This window comes from Nesoenas mayeri, assembly GCF_963082525.1.
Source record: "Nesoenas mayeri genome assembly, chromosome: 5".
Lineage (NCBI taxonomy): Eukaryota > Metazoa > Chordata > Aves > Columbiformes > Columbidae > Nesoenas > Nesoenas mayeri.
Genome location: NC_137548.1, coordinates 67,508,601 through 67,534,345, shown reverse-complemented (window position 1 = coordinate 67,534,345; position 25,745 = coordinate 67,508,601). Strand labels below are relative to the sequence as shown.

The window sequence follows — 25,745 nt, the reverse complement described above, 5'->3', positions numbered from 1 at the left end:
AATGCAGCTGGGAAGGAGCCCTCCCCAACACCCACGAGCAACGATCCCTCCCCACGTTAGACAGACAAGCTCCGTCGAGTCGATCTGCCCGAGCGCTTTCATCAACTGTGTTTCAGCCCCGAGGCCCCGCGCTGCACAGCGGCTGGGGGACAGCGCCAAGCTTTTGGAAGCTGGGGGTATTTCCAGGGGAAGAAGCGCAAGGGTCCCTTCGTGTTCCCTCGGGGAGGAGGTGGCTGGAGGGGCAGCGGGGCTGGATGCGGTGCCCGCTACAAGCTGCTGGGTAGCCAAGAGCTGCCCCTCTGCGCTTTTGGGGGTTTGGCTTTGACTCTGACACAAAACATCCCTCGGCACCAATCGGATGGACACGCTGTCCTATGGCACAACAGGCGCCCTGGCTTTTGGTGGATAGGGGTGCTCCTTGCGCTCCCCTCGCTGCCATTTCACCCCTCGCCATCGCAGCCCCCTCCCCACTGAAATTTGCCGGTTGCAAAGGTGCTTTATTTACTCGGTGTTGCCATGGCTACGCCGGCAGCATCCCCACGCGTGCTGCTTCCCGCTGCCAGGCAGGACCAGGGACCCGCCGCATCCCCTGCGGGGCTGCCCGGTCCCCAGGGTGAGCGCCTCGGCCCCACGCGGCTTTTTGGGGCTCCCCCACCCTCTGTGGGCGGCTGCAGGAAGCGCGGCCGTCCCTCCGCTCCCCGGCAGCGCAGCACGCTGCCTGCAGCCCTTCCGCCTCCCCGGAGCACACGCCGAAAGGAAAGGTCAGGGGCTGGGGGTTTAAAAACACAGATCCCTGCGGGCAGGGAACTGCAGCCTCCCCCTGCCTGGGGCACCGCGGGGGCTCCAGCGTGCTCTGAGGTGGGGGGACAAGGCGATGGGGGGAGGGGGCACCTGGCTCGGAGATGGGGTGGGTGACAGCCCCTCGTCCTCTGTGACCCTTCGTGCTGTGGCTGGGGGGACAAGGCGGACCCTGAGGACACACCGCATGTGTCCCCGGCCACCAGGAACTCGGCACCGGCGAGCGCGCCTCGAAGACGGGGGGAGGCGAGTCCAAGCGCCACCCGGGGACCCCTCCAGGGAAACAGGGGTCCCCCCGCGGTCCTCTCCCACCCCGGCGGTGTCCGGAGCGTCCCCGCGTCCCCATACCCGTCCCGCGAGCGTTGCCAACTGCCTGACCTTGCACCTCTGGAGCTGCCGAGACTCCGGGGCGAAGTTTGCCGAGCCCTCTTTGTTTCACTGCGAGGTTTGGGGGGGGGCCCCCCTCTCCCCCAGACACCTCCAGGGGTTGGCTCAGGCTGAGCGGACCCTAACCGGAGCCCTGGTCTTCGGGGACATGGCTGGGGGAGCGGACGCACCCCCCACCCCGAGCGTCCCCCGCTTCTCCCCTGCTCCGGCAACCGCGCCGGCAACCGCGTGTTCCTCCCGAGCCCTTGGGCAGCGGCGGCAGCGGCTTCCTGAGCTTGAAACAATGCTGCTGCGTCACCCACATGCGGTTCCCAGCAATGCTTTGCAACGGGAAGATGGCAGAAGAGAGAGAGAGAAAAAAAAAGCGAGCGAACGAGCAGGGAGGGCAGAGCCGAGCCGTTCTGCTGCAGAGCCGGGAGGGGCCGGCACGGCCGCTGGCGCCGTGCGGATTGGCGCAGGGAGCCGGGCGGCACGACCCACCGTCCTCCCTCCCGCTGCCACCGCCAGCGGAGATGCCGGGGGCCGGGGTCCCCTGGGAGAGCCCCGACCCCAGCCTAGCCTCCCCATCCCCTCCCTTTTGTCTTTTCCGAGGTGGGTTTTGGGGTTCATCCTCCAGCAGAAACCCAAGTGGATCTAAGAGATTGGCGTGAGTAATGAGAAACGGCTTTTAATCAATGCAAGGGGGATGAGCCCCCCAAAAACATGGGATCGCAGTGACTGTACCTGCACCTTCCCCACCTGGATGCACGAATCTTCCCTGACAAACATCTCGGCAAGTTTGGGAGCAGCCCAAGTCCCAAAGCCACCGGTGACCTCGCCACTAGAGGGGGACAAACCCACACCGGGCCAAGCAAGGGGTCCCCAACCAGCCCCAGCTCCATGAGACCCTCCAAAACCCAGCTACACAACCCCGCAACAAAAATGGAGGAAACTCTTGAAATAGAGCAAAGCATCTGCAGGCAACCTTGGCTTTTGTCCCTCATGTCCCCAGAGAGCCCAGGAAGCCACAGGGACACTGTGACCAGACACCTGGGTCTGTCGCCCACTGAACTGTCAACAACACCCTTGGGGCCCCCAGGGATCTCACGCTGGGGACACGTCGCCATCCGTCACATTGCCAAGGTCAAGCACATCAGATGGGAGCATTTCAGGCAGACGGGACCCACAGGAGGAGCAGACCAGATGTTTGCAGAGGAGGGAGAAGATGGTTCTGATCATGGGGAGACCCGGCACAACACAGATGCCAGACCACAGGCTCTCAGATGTGGTCCTGGAAACACAATCTGCACTTCTAGGAGAAGCTTCTTTTGCTTTTACAATGCTCGAGGCTTTAACACCTCCAGGAAGAGCCCGAATAGAACCTGTCAGTGACACGGTCCAAACGTGGGCTCAGCTCCCCACCAGTCAGCCAAGGGCAGGTCTGACAGCTCTAGGGCCTCACGGACCATCCTGCTCCTCTGAAGTCAAAATGATGGAAACCAGGGGCCAGAAGTGACGGACAGAGCAGCCAAAAGACAACGGGACCTCTCAGAAGTTCCCTCTTTGCCAGTGATCCTTCCAACAGCCCCAGTCCAGCCCAGGCACGGTGGCATCACCAAACACACGGAGATTTTTCAGCAAGACATCAGCACTACAAGGAAACGTCTCAACCTCATTTTGTGCAGGACCGGGAGCCTTTCGATTTCTGTGGGCTCTCCCATTGAAGCCGCTGGAGCAGCTCTTGGTCACCAATTCCGAAGGCAGTGACATGGTGTCACCAGGAGTTTTTCAAGACAGGCAAAGCTAGAAAGGTTAAGGAGACACAGAGGTGGCGACATGTTGTTCTTACTGAAGCTGCCTGACACAGGATGTATTCATGGAGTCTCAGTGGACTGACAGTTCCGCCATGGAGCTGGAAGAACATCTTTGTCACATCCACCCATCTTCTCTGTCATCAAAGGAGAACAACTTTGTTGCATCCCACCATGTGACAGCTCCAGGCTCAAGTCATGACAGGACCCAGAAGGGGATTTCTTCATGTGACCCAACACACAGACCTCCCCAAGTCACGATCGCCACACAAGAGGCTGTGGGAAGAGGCAGAATTTTCCTGCTCCGTGCCTGGGGACGCTGGTGGGACGTTTGGTGTGACAGGCAGATTGAGCTGCCAGGTCACCACCTGCAGGTCTGGGCTCTACAATGAGAAAATGCCATGTTCTGATCCCAAATAAACACACAGGCCACAGCCACAAAAGCCTTACACAACACAGCACCTGCCTAACCGGACACGGCTACGTTGTGATGGCACCAAAGCCCTGAAAACACGTTGGTTCTCTGCTTGTCTAGAGCGAGTCCTTCCTGACGGTCCTGTTGGCCAGACCCCAGGCTCGTTCATGACCTAATTTGGTGGGAAATGGATGAAGAGAAGTGATCCAGGTCCAGGGGCAGCTCCACATGGATCACGTCTCCAAGAGCTGGGCAGGAGCATCAGGACAAGCTCGGCAAAGGGAAGAGCTGAGCGTAGACACAGCCAGGGTAGGACTGCGTTCTGTGCAGTTGTGCAATGACACAGAAGCTGCTAGAGGAGGAATTTGTACCCAAGTTTACAAAGGAAACATGACCAAAATAGGTTCTGTACCCCACATCATGAATTGCAGATGTGTGGACAGCCACTTCATGCCTTTAGCTTGGGAACAACAACTCCTGACTTAAACAAACAAACAAACAAAGGTCTTCTCCATACAAGGTGCTGATAATGAAAACAAAACCTTCACTCATTGGATTGTTCAGTGAGCAGATCAGTTAAAAGGTTAAGCTCAAAACACCTCACCCCTTTTCAGGTTTTATAAGCCAACCTTCACCTCCCAGTTCCACCACCTTGATGGAAAATGCAAATTTTGAAAGTTTGCTGTGGTTTGCCAAACTTGCCCTGTGTTCTCCAGACGCTGCAGTCTGATGACTGAGGATTTTGGTGCCTCCAGGATGCCCTGGAGCACTGCTCGCTGAGGGACAGCATCCTGCAGGTCAGGATCCTTCTGAACCTCAGAGGACAACCAGCTTTAGGGAGTAAATCCTTCAGGGAAGCTGTTTTTCTGAGCGGACTGCAGGGACTGCCACCCGCAGCTCATCCGCGAGGTACAACCAGACACAGGGTCACAATGAACCCACTGACACACGTCCTGCAGCTCCAGAGCGTAACAGGGTCCTTTGAAGAGGTCTCAAAACCCAGCAGAACATCGACAACCTTGAATGCCTTTGAAATACCCACCGCACGATACCAGCTTCGCTTTCTTAGCGTGCACAGCTCAAAGACTGAGTTTTCTCCAGAGCATCATATAGTCCATGGTGAGGCCAAGGCCACCCCACGCACTGCACAGTCAAAGGCCTCGGCACACACAAAAAAGCCGCAAAAACCCCATAATTACAGTCCCCTAATAGCACCCACTTCTTCAGCCGAGCTCCACCAGAGCTTGGCATGAAACAACAGCCCGGCCTGGGATGCCAGAGCTGCGTCCTCTGCTCCAGACGCAGCAGAGCACCCGATTTACCAAGGCAAAATCAGCGCTCGGAAAAGAAACACAACAGCACAACAGCCACAGTTGTATCTGGATGTCAAGCTCCCTACAGACAAGCACCAAACAGATCATCATCAGCAAGGTTGGGAGAGAAAGGTGACGGTGGTTTTAGGGACTAAAACGGACTTTTGGGGAACAGAGTGAGGCTGATATTCTCACTTCAGTGCTGGAACGGCTAAAACCCTGAAGCTCAAAGAGCCAACTCAACAGGCCCGGCAGATACAGCTCTGGGTTTAAAGCAGAGTAGGGGGAAAAGAAAATAAAGACACATATAACCTCAGGTCAAACAACCCAAACATGGCCAAAGGCACCTGGAGCAAGGAAAGGGCTCCAGCTGTCCCAGTGTCCAGCAGCTCAAGGTGTCCACAGGTAGAACTGGCAACAAGCTGCAAACGAGCACGTCTTGCACTGACACCCGTAAGGGATGCAGAGGGGTCTCAGCCACACTGGCTGGGAGCAGCTACTGCCCCAACCCAAAATCCAAGCCTGTCCCTCAGCATCAGCTGGTGCAACATTTGCCTCATGTAGAAGAAGAGGACACCAGATCTGCAGACACATCAACCCTTTGCCCCAGGATGGGGATACGGTCAAGCGCAAGCACAGTTTCCCCATGGGGAAAAGCTTTTCCACCTCTGACGCTGGAATAAAGCGGATGCACCCCGATGGCCCCAAAAAAAGGCAGCACTCGCGGCTCCCTCCCGCTCGCGTACCTTGACGTCAGCAATGAGGGCGTCCTCGTCCTCGATGCCCGTGGGAACGCACTTCTTGTGCAGGGGGAGTGACTCCAGTTTGTCCACAAGGCAGCGCAGCCCCTCCAGCTCAAACTGCGTCAGGTGCACCTTCCTGCTCTTGCGCGGGCTGCCCCCGCTCGGCTCCCAGGCCTGGCCGTTTTGGGAGCCCCGGCTGGAGTCGGAAGAGTCAATAGACGGGGTCTTCTTCAGACCCGGCAGGCTGCTCCGGCAGCTCTTGCCCAGTTCGTCATAGTCCACATTGGCACCGTTGGCGAGGGGGCTGGTGAGAACGGACCGTCTGGTGACAGGTCGCCTGGGTTCCTTCCCTGCTGCATCCTCGTCATCTTCCTCCTCCTCCTCTTCTTCCATGTTCACTGAGTCTGACGAGCTCAGCTCCATATCTGCCATGATGGAGAAAGAGAGAAGAGCACAGTGGCCAATCACTCACAGGAGGCATTTGGTTTCTAGAGAAACCTCCCCAGACGCCAGAGATGCTGGAGCAACAGGTACGTACAGGGATAAGGAGAGAGGATGTGGCACATAGGGGCTGGAAAAGAACAGCTAAAACCCTTTCCCATTCCTGGCTTGTTTTGTGGGAACATGAAGCACGTGACGTGGGAAAACCTCCCAGAGGAGGAGAGAGCAAAGCTCTGGACTGCACTTCACAGAATCTTAGAATGGTTTGGGTTAGATGGAACCTTTAAATATCATCTAATCCAACCCCCCCACCATGAGTAGGAACATCCTTCACTACATCAGGCTGCTCAGAGACCCATCCAACCTGGCTTTGCTTTGGGATCTCCAGCTGTCTGGTCCTGCAAGTGACTTGGGACCTTGATCCCGCTTTCACGATGGGAGAGAAGAGGACATGGATGCACTAGATGACAGTGAGGTCTCCAAGCCTGAGTGTGCACAATAAAGCACCCTTCCCTGACACTGACAGGGAAGGGGGATATCTCTGCTTGCTTCCTTTCTCCTCTCTCTCCACTGCTTTCCACCCACGCTGCTCAGTGGTACAAGGGTGATGAGGCACCAGAGGCCTCCAGGCAGGAGGAGGACAAAGCGAGACTGAGTGCTGGGAGAGATCTGCAGAGAACCCCAGGAGAAGGAGCGTGTCCCTCTGCTAGAGCCCCTTGGACAGGAACTGGGAGCCCCAAAGAGGTTGTGGCTGTGAGAAAAGGGGCCCAGGAGGCAGGACTGACAGCCTCTTGGGGCAGTGAGGACAGATTTGCCTCAAGAGACCATCATCCAGCTCTCTCCCACCCTGCAGAAGGGTCCCTGTAAGAAATCATCTCTTGAACGAGATGCTTTAACTCCAAGGAGGCCAAACATTCCTCCCTGTGCTCCTTTGCACATAAACTCGAGAGCACTTTAAACTCTGTGTGCAGGAGGGTCTTGATCAGCATGAAGGCATCACTGCCCTGCAGCAGTGATCACTGCAACCATCCTCCTCCTCTTCTGCTAAATGTTTTGCATGTACCAGCAAGGCCAGGAGCTTCCGTGCTGGTTTTGCAGCTGCAAGAAACCTGGGCTGTTGCAGTGGTGAAGGAGGAAGCAAAAGTCTAGCTAGTTTTGACTTCTTGCTCAAAGAAGTAAATTGCACCTCCTTTGGCCAGTCTGCAACTCCGACTGCTCAGTACAACAAACAGCTAAAAGGGAGGAAATACCCAAAGAAACCACCTTGTGAAACTGGGGAAGTGATGGTCAAGAATTCTTCCCACACAGTCCTCCCCTGCCCCCCCAACAGGATCCCAACAAGAGGGTGCACGAAATCACTTTGATATGTGTGGGGAAGGAATGAGGGCTCGACGGGCAGCGCAGGGGGCTCACCCATGCTGAGCGATTCCTTCTGGAAGTCCTTGGTCAGATGCGAGCGGCTGGTGATGCAGTAGACGTAGCGCTCCAGCACGTACCAACACATCTCGTAATAGAAGGGGTAACGAAACTTATTTGGGACCTGCAAAAAAGGCAGGGGATCAGCTCAGGCCTCCTTTGCCACAGGGCTGCACAGCGATAGCTCTTATTTCTGCAGCCTCAAACCAGAGCAATCCCCTCTGAGAGCCAGGAAACGCATGTCCGTGTATAACAGCACCATTCCTGCTCCTGGCAGCCTGATGTAATTCTCCTTGCAGATGAATATTATCACCAGGCAGAGCAGAGACCAGGCACTACTCATTTGCAAGCCATTAACATTTCGTTTTTTTCTTTGTTAGGGTTGCAGCTCTTCCCCCGCAGACCTCCATCTCATTAGTACAGGAAAAAAAAGCTGCAGATGCCACAAGAGGTTTTGGTTGAAGTTCAAGTCCTCTTCTCAAACCCCAGCACAGCGTCTGACAGTGTTTGAAAGGAAAGGATTGGTCTATTAAGAGAGTTCAGCTATTTAGCTGAGCGTGATCAGGGCTCTGTCACGTCGGTGATGACAATTTGGGCAGAGACAGAAGATGCCCCTGACCCTGCCGCCTGCCTCGCACCTTCCTGAGGCTCTGCTGCCTGGGGGAACCGGGCACACACGTCATCGTCCTACGTCTCATCCGCTCTGGATGACGGTCTGATATCCAAGTGCCAACCCACAGGTCCCGCTGCTGTACCCTGAACTGCTTTGGAGCGGCCAACAGTCCGTCCATCACAGCCCAGGCGTATCCTGAGGCTCCGCTAAGGTGCTGAGCACTGCACGACCCAAATCTCCATGGGGAACAAGCAAGAGCACCCACTTGCCAACTGCATTCTCTGCTCAAGACCTCAGGAAGCCTTTAGTTTTAGTCATCTAAGACCAACACCAAGGTCTAAGACCAACACCAAGGTCTAAGACCAACACCAAGCGGCAGCAGAGACTGGGGACAGCACAAAGGAATGTCACAAGCCTCGGTGCACATTGCAGGTTGTCCCCCTGCCCAAGCTCCCGCCTGTAGGTTTAGCAGACTAGGACATCTCGCCTACAGGCAGCTGGAGTTGGAGAAATCTGTCAATGGAGTGAGACCCCACCCTCGGCTGCGTCCTCCCCACCGTCCCGGGACACCACGTCCTCCCGCAGGTCCTTACCCGTGTCCGGTCTTCGATGCTGTAGATCCGGAGCTGCATAGGGATGTTGAAGCTGTGTAAGAAGTTGCCTCCAAACACCAGCGTGTCCATGGGAGTGTACACAGCATGGATCCAACCTTGGAGGGAAAGCAGAGTTTGAGGAGTCCTTCTGAGCAACGAGGGGAGGTCGAGGTTTCCAAACTGACAGTCCCTACTAATTGGATTCCTTCGCAACGCCTTATGCAGCAGTGGGGGGTAAGATGGGTTCACAGACTCTTTGAGGAGAGTGGACGTTTCTGTGTTACAGCAACAATGTCCAACCCTCATGAAGTGTCACTACTGAATTACTCAGTACCCAGCTTCCTTGATCCATCTAAGAGCTAGAGAGAGTCCTGGCTGCACTTAAATGCACCTGTGGATCTGGCCTCACATTCTGCCATGGTAGAAAAATGTGCCAGTATCCTCTTTGTGCCCACAGTTTTTTGTCATCCTGCTGTCTTTGGAAAGTTGCTTCAGGCCTAAGAACACCAGCAACAAGGAAGAGCGTCTCCTAAAGTTTGTTCAGCAATTAAAAAATGCTCAGAATAACTCAAGTCCCAGCTCTCTTATCTCTGAGGCTCAACAAATCCAGCCAAGCCCAGCATTTTGGGAATTCCAACATGGGTTTCCCTAGGGCAAGGCCACTCAGTTCAAAAGTGTCAGTCAAGATAACAAGACTCAGATGAGTAACTTGTGCAGGCCCTGGTCCCTCTGTCAGCTACACCACAGCTCATTCCTGCCCTGCTGTTGGAGACGAAGCAGCAGGTTACAGCAGCTTCTGACATCTGAGAGAGTCTTATGGACACAAGTTTTACACAGCAGTTTTATGAGAAGCCTTCAATGGGGTCCAACAACCTCTCTCCTTACAAGTGAGTGCTCTCTAGCGCAAGCACATTTCACAGACATCCCAGGTTCTAAAAGGCTGTGGGTCAGTCCCTGCAAACAACCAACTTGAGCTGCTGCTTTATCTTCCCTGTCTCTTCTGCCTTTGCTGTTTTCTAGCACAGCACTAACTGTGCACACAAGACATTGCTGATGCCCTCCAGTTATTCTGCTTGCAAACCCAAGTCAGACTGAAGACTTCTCTTCACTCTCAAGAGTTTTCCTCCTCTCAGCCTCAAAGCCTCCTTGCCCAAGCCCTCTGCAAAGCAGTTACCTGCAAGTCTCTCTGTGTTCCTGCTTCCCAGCTCCCTGCTGGCTTCCAGCATTTTCCAACATCCAGTTCTCCTGTTTCCAGTACACACAGACTGTTTCATTGTCAGTCCTCATGTCCAGAGCAGTCACCTTGCTCCTTAAACTCGCACACTGGCTTCCTTTCCTTGCTTTATAATTTGAAAAGAGATTTCACAAGAGGTAGGCTTTGTGAAAATCATCTTTAATAATTGATCAAGCATGATGTGAGCCAATCACAGCTTTCCTGTCGCTTGGGCTGAATCCACAGTGCCACCACAGCCACACTTTGGGAGCTGGCAAGAGGATGGAGCCACATCACATCTCCCTCTTCCAGTTACTCATGAGGGAAGAAACTAAATCCTGCCTGTTCTGATTTTGCTTGTGTCCCAGAAGCTTCAGTCTCTCGCCACAACCCTGGGAAAGGTCGGGATGCACTTGCCCACCCTGCGGTACCTGAGGGGATGACGAACGTGTAGCCCTGCTTGAGCTCGATGCGCTGGCACTCTGACACTCTGTCCCCAAGAAAAATGTCTCCCTGCTTCCCTGAGAGAAGCCAGTTTTCATAGAGCTCCAGGTTCTGGGGCGTAGGAGGGATCAGCCAGAAGATCTGCAAATAAAGACAACACATGTATATAAGTCATTGTGTAACAGCTAACTGACTTCTTCCAAACCTGCCCTGGTTCCTCAGGAAGCCAGGTGCATTTCACTGGGCAAGAGGTAGGACCTGCCTTTGCTAAATTCTGAGCTACCACCAGATTTTGCTGCTCCGACTGCATCAATTCAAGTGTAAAATGATACAATTTGCCTGCATCGCCACCCTCTCCAGACAGCAGCACAAAGTTTTCTTGACCAGAGTAGAGCTGACAGCTACAGCAGCAAAAACTTGAATGTAAGATCCCCTTCTAAACCAGGTTCCAGTCCAACACGCAGCTATGGTGACAGATGCCTGGCACAGGGAAACCCCTGCACAATTATAACTGCAAGCCACCCATCAGGGAAGAAATACCGCACTCGGACGAGGTCTGTAACCAAACTGCAACTTGATGGAGCCTGGGGTTCAGTTTTTGTATCTGGGGCTGAAATCAGCTACAAGAAGTGACTCCAGACAAGCACCTCAAATCTGACACTGTTTCAGAGATACTTCTCATCCGAAACCAGAAGCCCAAGGCACTGGAAGAACTGGATTATTTTATGATTCTATTATTCTGTTCTTTATCATTTAGCCTTTTATAAGGTTCTCTCAGCACCATCTCTACAGCACGGGTTTTCAGTCTGTGCCTGGTGGACCTCTGAGGGCCTGAACTGCTTCTAAGAACCACAGATAAACAAGTTTAGGGTGGGAAGACTTCAGTTCACTTTCTGGGAGCTGCATCTTCAAAGACTGACAAGAAAATAGACTAAAAGCTGCTCTCCTAAAGTGTCTGTAACTTGCCCAGCAGGGACTGTCCTACCTTTCCCCCTCGGTGGATGTGGTACCACACAGAAGTGCCACCGAAGTCCACGTGGAAATCTGTGTAGCAGCCCTTGACGCTCATCAGACAGTATCTGGTGGAAAACAAGATGATGATAAGGTGAAAACGAGCGGTGATCCACATTTTAGGGCAGATACAGCATATTCAAAGGGAAGGGGCTGCCCAAAGCCAGGCCAGTGGCTCAGATCAGTGCCAGGAGCCAACAACACAGCACTGAGCACTTCAGCTGCAGCAGGGGGCGGTTTGCAGGAAAGCTCATTTTGGATTTATATCACATCCCCACAAAAATCTAGCCCAGGGAAGAGAAGAACTTTCATCCTCACACAGCCAGCAGCTCTAGAAACCCCCGTGTCATGGGTTTGGCCTAAAGGACAGGCAGCACCAAGGAGCTCAACCGACTCCAGGTATCTCAAGGTGATGAACGAGAGTTTCGCCAAAGCGCAACGAGCTCCTAAAAGCCACACAACGACCCTTCCACGCTGCGTGGATTTAAATAACTCACTGCGGTGTCCTTACAAGTGTCACCCGCTGTAATAAACACGGAGACTGTTCCTCCCGCTCCCCCTGGGTGCAAAATGCTTCTTGCTTGGGCAGTTCTCTCGCAAGAGAAGCTTTGCTGCCTACCCTACTGGAACAGCTCAGGAGGCCACTTACTTCTGCACCTTTGGGTACTGCATCTCCAGGATAGCGTTCGTAGACTCTGTCTGACTCTCCTTCAGGTGTCTGGGCCACATGTTATCGACCCAGTCAATCAAATCCACCTACAGCAGAAAGGTGGGAGACATGAGTAGAGATGAAAGAGACACAGTAACCCCCTCTTTTGCTACCCCCAGGCTGTTCTGGAGGCTCAAGCATCTCTTGCCTGCCTGGTGAGGCCACAGCTCACACGTGGCTGGGCACCTGTGAGATGTTGGGTTGTATTGGGGCCACCAAAGCCACCGTGGTCCCAGGCACAGCCAGCCAGCTCAGCTCAGGGCACAGCCATGACAGGATCAAGACAGGGAAGGAGGTCCTGGTGTGAGCCAAACGGCTGTCACACCCCCTTTTTGGCCCCCACACAAGCCAGCAACCTTCCTGATGCCACTGGTGCAATCTCACATGTAAAGCGCTTGGGACCAGCTGTTCTGGTGCCAGAACCTCTGAATTTACACAAGCAGCAAACATCACAGCAAGATCTCAAGCATGGAACTGGGATGCTGGTCTTCTGCTTAGGGGCCAGGCAGGAACTGGTGTGCACTGGGATGGCATAAAAACGTGCTGGGCAGCACCTGCACGGGTGGGATTCAACTCACTAAGCTTCAGGACAGCCAGAGCAGGCAGAGATGTTCAGGCTCCCTCTACAGTTAACAGCGAGAACCTTCATCTCCACCAACTGCAGAGGGAGTTCAGAATGTCCATCCCAGCCATTCCACTTTCTACACTTCAGCAAGGACAACTCATTTTCCCCCTGTCAGATTCCTGCCCCGCTTCCAGCTCACCTCCAGTCTTCCAGTGTCCTCATCTTGTCCCCTACACTCACTGTGGCTCACACATGTTACAAGCAGCCCCTGTGCCCCCACATCCAAGTGTCACCTGGCCCACAGAGAACCACAAGGACAAAGGAAAGGAAGTTCCTGCAGAAGGAAGAGCCACGCTCACCGTAGCAGGTCTCTGCACCAGGTTCTCCAGTTTGGTGTGGCTGAACTCCAGGCTAATGACATTGTACAGTTTCTCCCGCTCGGCCTCCGGTGTTTCGTAGTAGCGCGCCCACTGTGCCATGGACATCTCGATATCCCTCTGCGTGTTCACATCCATGACGTCCACCATCCGCCGGCTCCCTGACAGAACAGACAGACATCACTGGAACCATCCCTGCGCACAAGGGACCACCCAGTAGATACTCCAGGAGACATGAGATCTTTCCTCAAAGAACGCACCCGCACAGGGTGACATCTTGGCCTCTCCCATAGCTTCAACCTATTCCATACCCACATTGAAAGAGAAGCTGCTTCGGGTCAAACTGGACTCGAGCAGGTAAGAGTTGTGATTTACTGGCTAAGGACAGCTCAGGTTCAACCAGCTGCACAACGGGGGAGCTACAAAATCAGACTTTGATAAACCTGATGACTCTCCCCATCCCTCCATATCTGCCCAGGTCACAACAGGGGTGCGCCAAGGTCCCCGGACACTTACCGACACACAGCCGCACATCGTTCACGCTGAAGTCTGGATCCGGCATCCTGCAGGACAAACACCTTGCTAAAAAATTCACGAAGCGCTGCTGGTTGCAGACCCTTCCCCACCTGTAACCCCAGTATTGGCACCTGGAAGAAACTATCATGCTGCTTGTGGCCTCGTGGGTGCTGGTGAAGACCACGCAGTGACATCTCTGGGGGTGTAGGTGTGGGGTGAAAAGCTAGAGCCAATTTCTGGCTAGGGAAGCAGATTTGGGAATGGGATATACCCTCTCCAGAGCACGAGCTGTTGTACAGTGGTTCTGGCAAAGGAGCAAGCAGGCTTTGAGCTAAGTGATCCGAGCTCTCGTTTCAAAGACTGCTCATGTGAGTTATTCCAATATAAAGGGCATCGCCAGACCGGTACGAGCAGTAGATTTCACTGACACAGCATAACCACTCTAACTGTTTGTACTGGCACATTTATCTGTACAAACACTGCTGTCACAGGCAGAACGGGCAGGCAGCCACGCAGGCAGCTCTTGACCCAGAGAAAAACCCAAAAGCTCAGGAGAAAATCCAGTTTCACCCACACTGTAAATCCTTAGTATCAAATCTCTGCCTCCCAAGTCACCCAGCAGTTAAAACTGAGCCCGGCACACTTTGCTCCCTAGCTCACTGCGGTGCAGCACATCGTGCGCTGGACGAGATGTTACCCGTCCCTTCCAGTTGAGGATGTTAATAGCAGTGTTGCTGATACTGGCTCTGACACTTTTCTAGGGCTAATTTATTCCTTTGAACTTCTGTATTAATCAAAACCAAAAAACCACTGACCCTGAGAAACCAGCTGTGATGTTTTAATGCAGTATTACTTGTCTTGAAACTATATCTGCCACCCCATAGCGTATTTATACAAACATCACAAATGGCACAAAGCCGTGTCTCAGCACAGCTTTACACGCAAAGCTGTAAACCTTAATTGACTTACTGTAGCAAGACAGGGAGAGACATTCAGAAGTAACTATGTTGGGTAAATCGGCTTGGAATTCTGGAAAATGCCAGAAATACTACAAATTGCTTGACTTTCTGGCACTAGATGCCTATATTACTAGGAGAGAAATTCAGCCAGATGTTGCATCAGAGCAGCAGCGGGACTTTCCAGACATTTGGTTGAATTGTGATAACCTACAGCCAACTCAGTCCTCTCATTTTATGTCCAGACTAATAAGAACAGAATAACCGAGGTGGAAGATACTTCACACTGCACGTAAAGAACAGCATGGACAGGACACGATCCCACCAACTTGGCAGAGCACAGATGGAGCTACCAGGATCAGATCCCACACAGAGAGGCAAGAAATGGGGCCAGTCCCCCCCACTCTGTGCCCCAACACTTACTTTATCCCCAGGCCGTCAGAGCTCCTGAAGATCAGAGGGTCTCTCAGGCCGCCGCGCTGGATGTATTCGACTGTGAAGTCTGGTGTGGGGAGACAAGAAGAAGGAAGGCATTAGGGGAGACTCCTTCAGGGAATTAGGGACCAAATGAGGTTAGAAAGGACCTCTGGGAATCTCTAGCCCAACCCTGCTCCCAGCAAATTGATTTCAGATCGGGTTGTTCAGGGCCTCGTGCAGCTAAGACCCGAGAACCTTATGTTTTAACAAAAGAAAGGCCTGTTCCTCACTATTTCTACATCCCTTTGGAGATTCTGGAACTCCTTTGCGGCAGCTCTGTGAGCAGCATGGCCTGTGCTGCTGACAAGCCTCAGACGGGCCCCCCAGGGAGTGGGGAGTTTGCTCCAACAGGCTGCACCAACCAGGGGAATAGCACATTTCCTTTGGTCCTCCCTTCCCTAAGAAGTTCACAGCCAAGCAAGAGATGTCCTAAAGCAACGCTCCTCCCTCCCGGTAAATCCTCCGGAGGCCAGGGATGGCTGCGCGATGAAAAGACATCTCGCTGAGCCGCCTGCGTGCTGAAAGGAAGGGGAGAGACCCCACATGCTCTTTGAATAGAGACATGCGGCTGCAATTGCAGGTGCTGACCCAGGCGAACCCTCCGGCTCCTGGCTGCCATGTGTCCCAGCGAAGCCGCCGCGCTGCAGACGGGCCCGGCGCTCCGCACACCCAGCCGCTCACACGCTTCCCACACGTGTTCCCTGTCACTGGCTCCTCCCGGCCCAAAGGCTTTGCAGGTTTGAGCCAAACCCCCACCAAACTGCCTCGCGTTGCCTTCAAAGTGCTTGGGGACGGCTGCAGGACTCGCAGGGGAGCAGATAAAAACATCCCCTGCCAGGTAAAGTTGTTTGCAGCGGAGGGAAGCACAGAACCGGTCTGAACAGCGGTTCTCCCAACTTTATGGAAGGATGGAAAGTAAAAGGCAGCCAAACGCAGGACGGTGGAAAAGGATTTCAAGATATCACTAATACCAAAATTGCCTTGTAACCGCCCTTCAAGTTGGCAGCCAGGGAGGCTTTGGGTGTAGCACAAATCCAACTGTGATCACTGTTAGTTTTCCACGAAAGGCTCGGGGAAAGGTCACTGCACACACCGTGCCGCGCTGCAAAAGCAGCTGTCTGGTTGCTGACAACAGCAGCACAGCAGCCCCACCACAAACCTTTGCCTTCCATGAAGACCACGAAGGTGGAGTTAAACTTGTTGGTGGACAGTTTTTCCTCGAGGTCAAACGTCCTCTTCCCTTCGATTTCATCATCGGAGATGCCATCGTCCTCGTAGCGCCGCCTCATCGTGCCACGCTGAGGAGAGAGCAGAGCAGGAAGGTAAAATTATGGACCAGGAGGAACAAGCAGAGCCTCATCTCTACCGTGACAGCTCAGCCAGCGTGTCCGGGAGAGTCCTTGTCCCATAGCAGCCGTTCCCTGGGAAGCCTATGAGAGGAAACACTGTATGGCTGCACTATATTATCCACCAAATATCTCGCTCACAAAGCACCGTTGGTATCGACTTTCAAGAGAGACGTGCCACCCAAGATCTATTGAAGCAACATCTGTCCCGGATCCAAAACGCACCAGTGAAACATCAGATTTGCTCCTCCTACAACCAGGAGATTCGTGCAAGTTGGGCTGTACAAGAGCAAGATAATTCACTCCTAACAAGTGTTAACACAGAAACACGGGAGGAGGGGACAGAGTTCAGTATAACTGGGGCAAAGGAAGAAGAATCAGTTTCCTGTTTTTACAGGTGCATCAGTATTTTGTTGTGTAAAGGCACTTGTGAGTTTAAATCCCTGCCAGAACACCAACTGATAAAGGAGGGGTTTTAAGCTAAAGATGATTCTCAATCTTTGCTCTGCTTGTACACAGAACTTGATTTATTCCCTTGGTTTTGTGTGGGGAAGTAGCAGGAGGGAATTAACCCTTTTCTTAGAGGGTTTCATATGCACATCTGCACTGGGATTCCTGACAGACATGGCTGGATCTGGAAGGAATTACTGTCCCCAGCTGTCAGCCACCCCTCCAGAGACAGCGCCGTTTGTGGGAACGCTCCCCAAAGCCGCTCTGATAAAAGTCAACCTGGTCTGAATTAGCCAAGCTGCCTTCCCCAATTAGGGACGCTCTCGTTATAAAGCGTTTGTACCAACGGTTGTGCCGGCAGGCGGCCGGGGACAGGATGGGACAGGAGGTGACGCAGCAGCTACTGTCACATCAGCACCAGCCGTGGATCACCCCCTGTAACACAGAACTTCAACCTCACGCGTTCAGGAAGGCTGATCAATTCACAACTAATTTCCCTGCCACCAAAGCAGAGCTTACCCTCTCCCCGCTGTCAACATCGCATTCCATTTGCTTGGTTTCCCACAATAGGGGCACAAAGACCTCAGCTGCAGGGCAGGAACAACAGGTCGCCCCTGAATGTGGCATCTCCCTGAAACTGATGTTTTCCAAGGGCCTGTCCACATGGCCCTGAAGATTAAACAATCTGGAAAAGGGCTGTGTATTTGCAGTCCTTTGTCTTAAGTCGCAGCACGGGGACTGTGAGGAGTACTTTATTTCACTGTTTTTAACAACACAAAGATAAAACTAATTTTACGTTCAAGTTTTTGCAGATAACACCTTGTATAAATGTAGATAGGGAAAAAGAGCCCTGAGAAAATATATCCCGAGTGTGCCAGGCAGATGCAAACCCAGCGCTTTCCTGGGCAGTCAGTGCTTAAGTCCAAGAGAAAAACCCAACGCAGCTGTTTCCAGCTCCACACACACCCCCAGACGCTTCCTCACCCCCATCTGCTGCACAACCACAGTTCTCACCCCACCTCAAATCGCCTTTGCGCTGATGAGCGCTGCGCGAGGGTGCGGAAGGCTCCGGTCATACAGGCAAACACGCCAAGGAAATGCGATTTGTAGCTTCCCCTTTCGTGTTTCTGAGCTTTTAGAGAAAGAAGCGGAGGTCACGGTGCTTTCTTGTCAGGTCTTGTCCAGCTGAAACGTGTCTCAAATCCTGCCCGGTGATGCTGTCAGACGCCGGTGCCCATCGCAGCTCCCGCTGGGACACCTTTGGCTGCTCTGTTACAAGGACGGCAGCTACAGGAGACTTAAAACTATTTTACAGTATCTTGCTCCTTGCTAAGTCACACCAGGTAAGTTGGAGGCACACCATGCTAATAACCTTCCAGCAGGACAAGTTTTTCACTTGCCACCACTCCTAGGCAAGCCTAAGAAACAAGGCCCAGGACTACTGGCCCCAGCAGGCAGTTCTCTGTCGTTAATTAGAGGATGTGCCTAACGAAGCAGAGGATGCTGGGCCCTGTAGTTCGTGTGTCTCACGTGCTCTGGGCGCACTGCAGGACCAGGCTGTGATCTGCGTTTTGACCTACTCACTCCAGACACTTGCTTTTAGTTGGTTGGTTTGGGGAAAAGCAGCTGTCTTGCCTTTGCTGGGTACAACATTTCACCAGATGGAAAAGGTTTGGCATGCTAAATATGCTATATCATACTATATCTAAATTAGTCTCTTAATAACTTTATATTTGGGTCCCAGGCTAGAAGTATAAATGGTATTTCAGGGCTCCCAGTTAAACAGTGGTTACCGAATTAGGCTGAAACTCTGGCATCTCCAATTTGAGCACCAAACCTCGGGAGACCTGGGCTGGACCGCGGCTCCAGCCACAGTGCCCAGCTGCAGCCCAGTTCCACGCAGCCATCTCTCATCATAAAGAGCCACAGGGCAGCTGACAGCACTTGCGAAATACAGCACGAATGCATCGTGCAGGGGGATACACAACATACTGGGAAAAGCCCTTCTCTGCTGTCACCTCGCAGGGACGCTGGTGACCGGCTGTGCACTCACATTTCCTTCATCCCGGTGGAACGTCCGATGGGACATTGTTCTCAGGGACTCTGCTACAGCTGCTGCCGGGACAGGACAGACAGGGCGACATGTTTTACACCGTTTCAGTGTAACTACAGCAGGGCTGAACAGGCCTCCCTGAGACAGCTCTCTTGAAGACTTCCTTGTGGAGCAGACACAGTTACTGCCCTGCTCGACTTCACGCCACACCAGGCATTGTCTGTCCTTCTGGAAGTGGCTCTGGATTGTGTAGGGCAGCGAATTTAACAGAAACGCAAGCACATGGCCAGGCCTGATCCAGATGCCGCTGGTGCGCAGTGCCAGCTCTAGCGCTTGGTCACTCCGGTTTGGCGTTTGGGCCACAAGATCGCTTTGCGTTGGTTAATCCTGAGCACAAATTACAGCTTGGAGGGCAGATCCCACCCTGTGTGAATGGGCAGCAAATGATCTGGTCACTCACTGACAAACTTGGAGGCTTTATGACCAAAGAAACACAAGATCTTAGAGAAGCACAACGCGTTTCAGAGGATGCCACTCCACCAGCACAACCTGCCATGGACTCGGATCACACGGAACAGCAGCAATAACAACTTTGCTTTTGCAAAAGTGGATCTGCACCGTGGGACTGGGGAACTGTTGCGACTCCTTCCCTGATCTTATTCACCGCACAGCCTCCAAAGCCACACCTCAAAGGTGCCAACGCCAGGAAATGGGCAGAAACACCTTCAACTCAAACCCCTTTGCCATGAGGAAACTGGGATACAGAACACGGAAGGAAGGGAACTGCCTCCTCTAGCTGAGCAAATTCCAAAGCCCAATGCTCTTGTCATCGGCAAAGCATCAGCCACAAAACCCCCTCTGCACTCCCTGCCAGATCAGCTTCGCTCGTTCCTGTGGGCAGGGGAGAGTCCGGCCTCCTAATTTGCACAGTATGGAGAAGAATGGGATCCCGGTCGTGGCTGGGGACCCAAAAACGCTGCCACAATACAAATAGCTCCCATCAGTTATACAACATCTCTCGTGTTCTCGGCCAGGGCCATGGAGCTTTCATGTCATTGTTGTCTTGGGAGGGTGGGGAAAAACAACATTTCAGCGCAGGGAGAGCAGACAGGAGGGTGGAAAAGCTTCTGCACTTCCAAGCGTGCGTTTTGGGGGGGGAAACAGCATCTGCGGGGACTTTGGGCGAATCTCTGCAGCAGTGTTTTGCCCTCCTGGAGTCTGCAGCTTCCCCACGGCACTGCTACACCAGCTAAAGGTCCCAGCTCCCCAAACTGGGTCTACATACGAGGCCGGACACGGTCAGTGTACAAGCCCAGGGACACCCCGAGACCCCTTTCTTCTCTGATGTGCTTTGCTCCTCATCAGAATTGCCATCTGGTTAAATAACCGGCTACAGGTGACACCCGCCAAGGGCAGAAGACCCTCAAAGCCACGACACGCCAATGCCAATCTCACCTCCACAGTAGCACACACTGCGAGAGCCGCATTCATCCTTCCTACAGCGTAAAGTTTGATCTTCCCAGGGAGGTGCCGGCTGGTTTTGTGCCACAGCCCATGCCAGGGCTGGGTTTTGGCTGAGCCCCCTGCCCAGATCACTCCCGCTCTCCTAAAATCTTCCTGCTTCTTGGTGCGACCCCATCCAGCTCAGCCCAAGCATGGGCTGAGAGTCAAACATGTTCCAGATATATTTCTGCTGGACAACCTCAGCGCTCAGTATTAAGCAGCAATATTTAAATATTGCTTTTTTCTCCAGCTTTGTGATCTGCATTAGGATCCAGGCATTTTTCACCCTGATGAGAGTTTTACTAAGAAACAACCAGCAAGCAGCCCAAAGCCTTTCTCTCTGTGTCAGGCAGGGTCAAGATAAAGGCAGTTTATTCATCCCCAACACCAGCAGCCAGCAATCCTCATCTAAGAGAGCTGTTCTTCTCCATTTCTTCCTGGCCCTCTTGGGTACCATTCACTTAAGGTAGGAAACAGCATGAATATTAATCCTGCAGAAGGCTCCAGCACTGTCCCTGCTATTCTGGTCCTTTCGCTGCAGTTTCCTGCTTCCAGGGGATGTGGGTTTCATGCAGCTCCATGGTGGAACTCTTCAAAACCCTCCCTTGGACACCTCTCTCCATCAGCTACCTCTAAAGGCAAAGGAACTGACAGCTGGCTGAAGAGAACCAGAAGACTACTCTCCTGTGGGTTTTTTATTTGAGAGAACTAGTCCAAGGTCACATTTGAAAAAAGAACAAGCTGTCCTTTCGCCAAAAGAGCCTCACATATTTACAGAGTGTAATTTACAGGGTATTTTAGTCCCTGTCCTGTCTGCTGCCATTCCCTCCCTGATCTCCCGACATCTCCATCTCCCAGTCCCCAGGGAGCCTCCTCCTGCTTGGCCACAGCTGCTTCCACCTCGGGACACCAGAGCATCCCTCCCTTTGCCTCTTTCTTGTCTGCTTTGAAGCTTCCCACAACCCTCTCGTTCCTTTAGAGGAAAGATGTTGACATGAAGAATGCAGTCGGGTTTCACTCTTGGTTTTGAAATCCTTCCTTCCAAACTCCCCTCGCTGCAGGTATTTTCACTTGCACAGAGCAGCGTGATGTACCAGTGGATCTCACATCCACCACTGGCTGCCCCACAGCCCGCTAAGTTTATTTTGCCAAAATGCCTCCAAATGGGTAATAAACCAACAAGTTCAACTCTCTCCAGTTTATGAATGTAACTTCTCACACGCTTTTACAGCAAACAAGTATGGCTCTTGTCTAGGCAAGTCCAGACCTTCAACATGCAAACTTCGTGATGGGTGATTTAATCTTGAGTGAGTACCTGTGGCAAGCAGCAGTGTCCAGAATTCATCCTCCAAGTCACCAGGAATTAACAGCCACCCCTCAAAGGTAATGTGAAGTCCATTCTATCAATGGGAAAAGGTCCCATTTCTCTGGGAAATCACAAGGCGAAGGCAGCAGAGAGAGCAGGGTCCTCTGTGCCTCCCCACCCTCCATCACTTCAGCTTCTCCTCAGCTCCTCTTCCTCTCAAGCCTGGGAAGCAAAAACTACACCACATCACCTTCTGTCACCCTTGGGGTACAAAGGGTCCTACAGACACGGCCCGTGTCATTCTGTTAATATTTTGGCTCTGCAGAGCCATTTGCTTTGCCAAATAAGTGCCAGTGCCCCAGAGACGACAAGAAGAACCCAAGAACTAACCTGGGTTAAATGCCCCCATCCTCTCCCATCTCTTGCTCAACAACCGGCGCATCCCAGGTTGCACATTCCTGGACAAAGAGAGTGAAAGCACCAGGCTGAGGAGTGAGCGGGGATCCCTGCGGAACTGGAACCCTTCCAGGCTCCACAGCTCCAGGAGGGATTCCCATCACGAGCAGGGCTGGCAGCGTTTCAGACTGCTTTGGTTTGCACTTTTGGGTTATGAAACTGGACGTACACAAGGAGTAACTGGGGAATTGGAGCAAGGCTGAAAGAGGCAGGTGGGGGGACAATAGCAACGGGCCAAGGAGAACTCCAGCAGCTGCCACTAAACCACACACTGACCAGCCACAGCGGCAAAACCGCGAGACGGAGGAACGCACTAGATCAGATCCCAGATGGGTCAGGCTGGCAACAGGCTCAGTGAAGAAACACTCTTCCCAGGAAAGGACACGGCTCCTCATCCAGTCACCAGCAGTGTATTTCACAACTAGTTTTTATGGTACTTCTAACCCTCAAACCACCCGTACCCACCGCTGGCCGTAGCAGCCCGATACCTGGACAAGCCCTGCTCGGGTTCTGTGAGAGCTTGAGGAAGCTCCTGAAGAACCATGAAATCTTCCAAATCCCTTTAATTACCTCCCACTCCTTCCAAACCAGAAGAAATCAAGGGAAAAAACCCCAAACCTGCTGTGTAGAGCCCTCTCCTTGCCAGCATGTCCCCAGCACATGTGCCACACGGTCAGGTAGATGAGCAACACCAGCTCTGCAACTGCTTTTGCTTTGCACAGGAAGACAACAGAGCATTCCCAAAACAGAATGAAGCAGACCAAGCTTCTCCAAAAAGACAGGCTTGAAAATTCAATGCACTTAACCCATTTTCCCACTTGGGAAAGAATGGACTGTTTACCTGCAGGCTGCTGAGCCCACACAGATCACTGGGCAGAGACCCAGCAGAGCTGGCGTGAGGGACAGATGGAGCCACCTGCATTTGGGGACAGAGACAGCATTAGGTCAGCTCTGCACCACTTCACCCCATGCTGGGACAGGCAGAGCACCCCTCTGTCCATCACACAGTGGGAGTTCAAAGGACTAGCCCTGAATTTCCCAGTGTGCCCACCCAGCTCTGCAGAAACCTGTTGCCAGTTCTGTCTCATCACACAAACCAGTCTGAACCAGAGGAGAACTGCGACAGCAAAAGCACAGGAAGCTCTGGGCTTTGTGCTGCAATTCCTGCTCAGCTGTCCTCTAAAGATAATAGCAACAGGCTGCCTGAATTGCAGGCTATAGGGTCTAGGATGCTCATGAAGAAGAAAAGCAAGCCAGGAGCATTGGGATGAACACAGTGTGTGAACACAGGTACTAGGCAGGAGATTTCCTCTGTACTCTGCACCATTACAGCATCGCTGCACGCACAACCTCCCCCTTTGCTCCACAAGAAGCCCCTTCCTGACTCCAAATGGGGCAAAGGGGCTCAGCAGTTCAGCGACACATGGAAATATTTACGCACAGCGAATTACAGGCGCTGAGGCAGTCTAACCCTAAAGGAGCACACACTGCCAGCCCTCTCCTTTCCAATTCCAGCTGCCTCAGCTCGATCCCAAAATTACAGCTCCTGAGAGCCAGGGGTACAGGGGAGAACAAGGGGGAAGCAGGGCACTCTTGGACTCAACAGCACAGGCCAGTCTTTTTAAAGACTTATTTATTTTAAATACAGGATTTTCTGCTCTTACACCTTCTGATTGTTCCTCCAGCGTTTGCTTTGTCGTCTCTCCACGTTGTGCAGCACCACCTCTCTTCTCTCTCGCCCTGCAGACTTTTGCTGTGGCCTCATGAGAACTTAGGTGAGGTAAGAGCCAACAACGAAAAGGACCATCCCCTCCGCATATCTCGCTTGTAGCGAGAACGTACCTCGCTGGTTGGGATCTGCTTCTCTAGATAACAGTTCCAACAAGCAACGTCCTGAGCCTTCCCCTCGTGCATTTTATCAAGCGACTTCTTCTCTCAAGCTCTACCAGGACTGGCCAAGACATGACAGGAAGATCCTGCCATCGGTTCCCAACCCTGAGGACCAGCGCTAACAAAAACCACAAATGATGGTCACACCCTGGAACCTCTTCCTTGACATAAAAGGGTGTGGGGGGTGTGTGGGGGGTGGCTGTATTAAAGAAACCACTTGTTTGTGTACAGTGTGATAGCTAAAAACATGTAAGAGTCAGAAAAAGACAGAAAGCAGCCAGTGTTGAATATACTGTAGGGAGGAAAGTTTACTGCTGCACTCACCACCTCACTATCAGTATGATCTGTTCTAGTTGACAGCAGTAAAAACTGCCAGTTCCCCCCCGTCTTGCCCCAACAGCTCGCTCACAGACATGAGCACGTCACACACAGTGCCATGAATCACATACCACCTCTTCAGGCAGCATCGATGCCACCCAAATTCACACCTTCCAGGCACCTGACACAGGTGGAGGCGCTACAGAGAGCGCACCAGACAACGGCACACGCAGGAACCCAGCTGCACCTTCTTACCACCCTGCAACGCAGGCACGTCCCACACAAAAACCTCCTCTGCTTCAAGTTCCTGGAACTTCCAGAGGAATCCACAGTCCCTGGCCAGCCAGCTCATGCTGTTTACTACCTGAACAGAGATCCACGAGCATGGACACACAGAAACGGAACAGAGAGAAGCCCTGTCAAACAGATCCATCTCCTCACCCCCATCACGGATTCACAGGCTATACTTGGTCGCCAGGTTTATCTGAACCAGCTCAAGTGCCAGCAAGTACCACCTGCAGACAGCTATGAGCTTCCTCACCTGGTTCCTAGGAGCTGGGAAAATAAAAAGAGAGGTAAAGAGGGTGGATCAGCAAACAGAAAACTCCTGGTCTCTCCAGATGAAGCTCCAGGCTGTATGAGCAGCATCAGTGACATCCAGCAGCCTCTAATTTCCCCATCAGATGAGCAAGGACAAGCGAAAATGAGCCAGAGTGGTTCGAGCGTTAGTGTGCAGGTTACCTCTAGCTGGGTGGGGGACACACGGCACTGCGCGTTTCTTAACTGCCCAAGATGCAACACGGAGGCAACAGAGAATTTGCTCCCAGAGCGGCTACTTGGCAGCACTGATATGACCTGAGCAGTAGCAAGTTAGAGAAGCAGGAACAGGCTCTCACTGCTCCTTGGCCCTCAAAAATCGGAAACCTTTAGTGTCATTGGCAAGGGAGATCTGCAGGTACCTGTTGGTGGGCAGGACAGGGAGTTCAGACCACTGTGGGAAGGGCAGAGGAACACCAAAGTTCCCTGCAGCCCCCAAAATGCCGACACCCCACCCTGAGCCCTCCAGAAAAGGAATCAAGCCCGGACCAGCACAAACACTTGTACAGCAAAGAGTTTGGTCTGCAGCTCAACCAGCTTGAGATCGCTCAAGACAGAAGATAAATGTGATGCTGGTTTCAGGTTTTATTGATAGGCTTTTTGATGATGCATTTGGATAAGTGCAATCACACATACCTTCTTAGCTTCAGCCAAAACATTTCCAGGTTCTCCAAGCAAACTGGAGACAACGCTTCCAGTTCCGAGATACATGCTCCCCACCTTTCTTGCCTCCCAGTGCTTTTGCCAGCTTAGTATCTTCGATATCTAATCACAGACCCTGTCATCCTATGGTGGGGTTTGCTCTTTCCCTTTGCTCCCTCTTTTCCCAAGGCGTGGTATGCCATGTTCCTCCTCACCTTCTGCCTCTTGCACTTGCTTTAACCACTTTGAGCCAAATAAAAGCAGGTCAGGCATCATGTAGGAAAGTCTGTGAACTAATAAGTCAACCCTGGCAGCAAATCGAGCTTTCCAGAACTCAGGCTACCCACTCAAAGCTCACCCATCATTTCCTCCTCTGGGATTAGCACTCTTTCATCATCAGACATCTC

The 25,745-nt window shown here is 52.8% G+C and overlaps 1 protein-coding gene across 3 annotated transcripts in view; it reads right to left on the bottom strand.

Annotated features, from left to right (window-relative positions):
• The window catches only part of KDM2A (lysine demethylase 2A), a 41,737-nt gene that overhangs the window by 7,506 nt on the left and 8,486 nt on the right, over positions 1-25,745 (bottom strand). For all 3 annotated transcript variants that reach the window (XM_080344863.1, XM_080344865.1, XM_080344864.1), the window contains 10 exons: positions 15,937-16,075; positions 14,724-14,802; positions 13,345-13,391; positions 12,811-12,989; positions 11,827-11,933; positions 11,152-11,245; positions 10,154-10,307; positions 8,510-8,625; positions 7,301-7,427; positions 5,450-5,871 (listed from right to left, as the gene is read on the bottom strand). In XM_080344863.1, the coding sequence (XP_080200989.1) occupies positions 5,450-5,871; positions 7,301-7,427; positions 8,510-8,625; positions 10,154-10,307; positions 11,152-11,245; positions 11,827-11,933; positions 12,811-12,989; positions 13,345-13,391; positions 14,724-14,802; positions 15,937-16,075 (1,464 nt within the window). The remainder of the gene's footprint in view (positions 1-5,449; positions 5,872-7,300; positions 7,428-8,509; positions 8,626-10,153; positions 10,308-11,151; positions 11,246-11,826; positions 11,934-12,810; positions 12,990-13,344; positions 13,392-14,723; positions 14,803-15,936; positions 16,076-25,745) is intronic.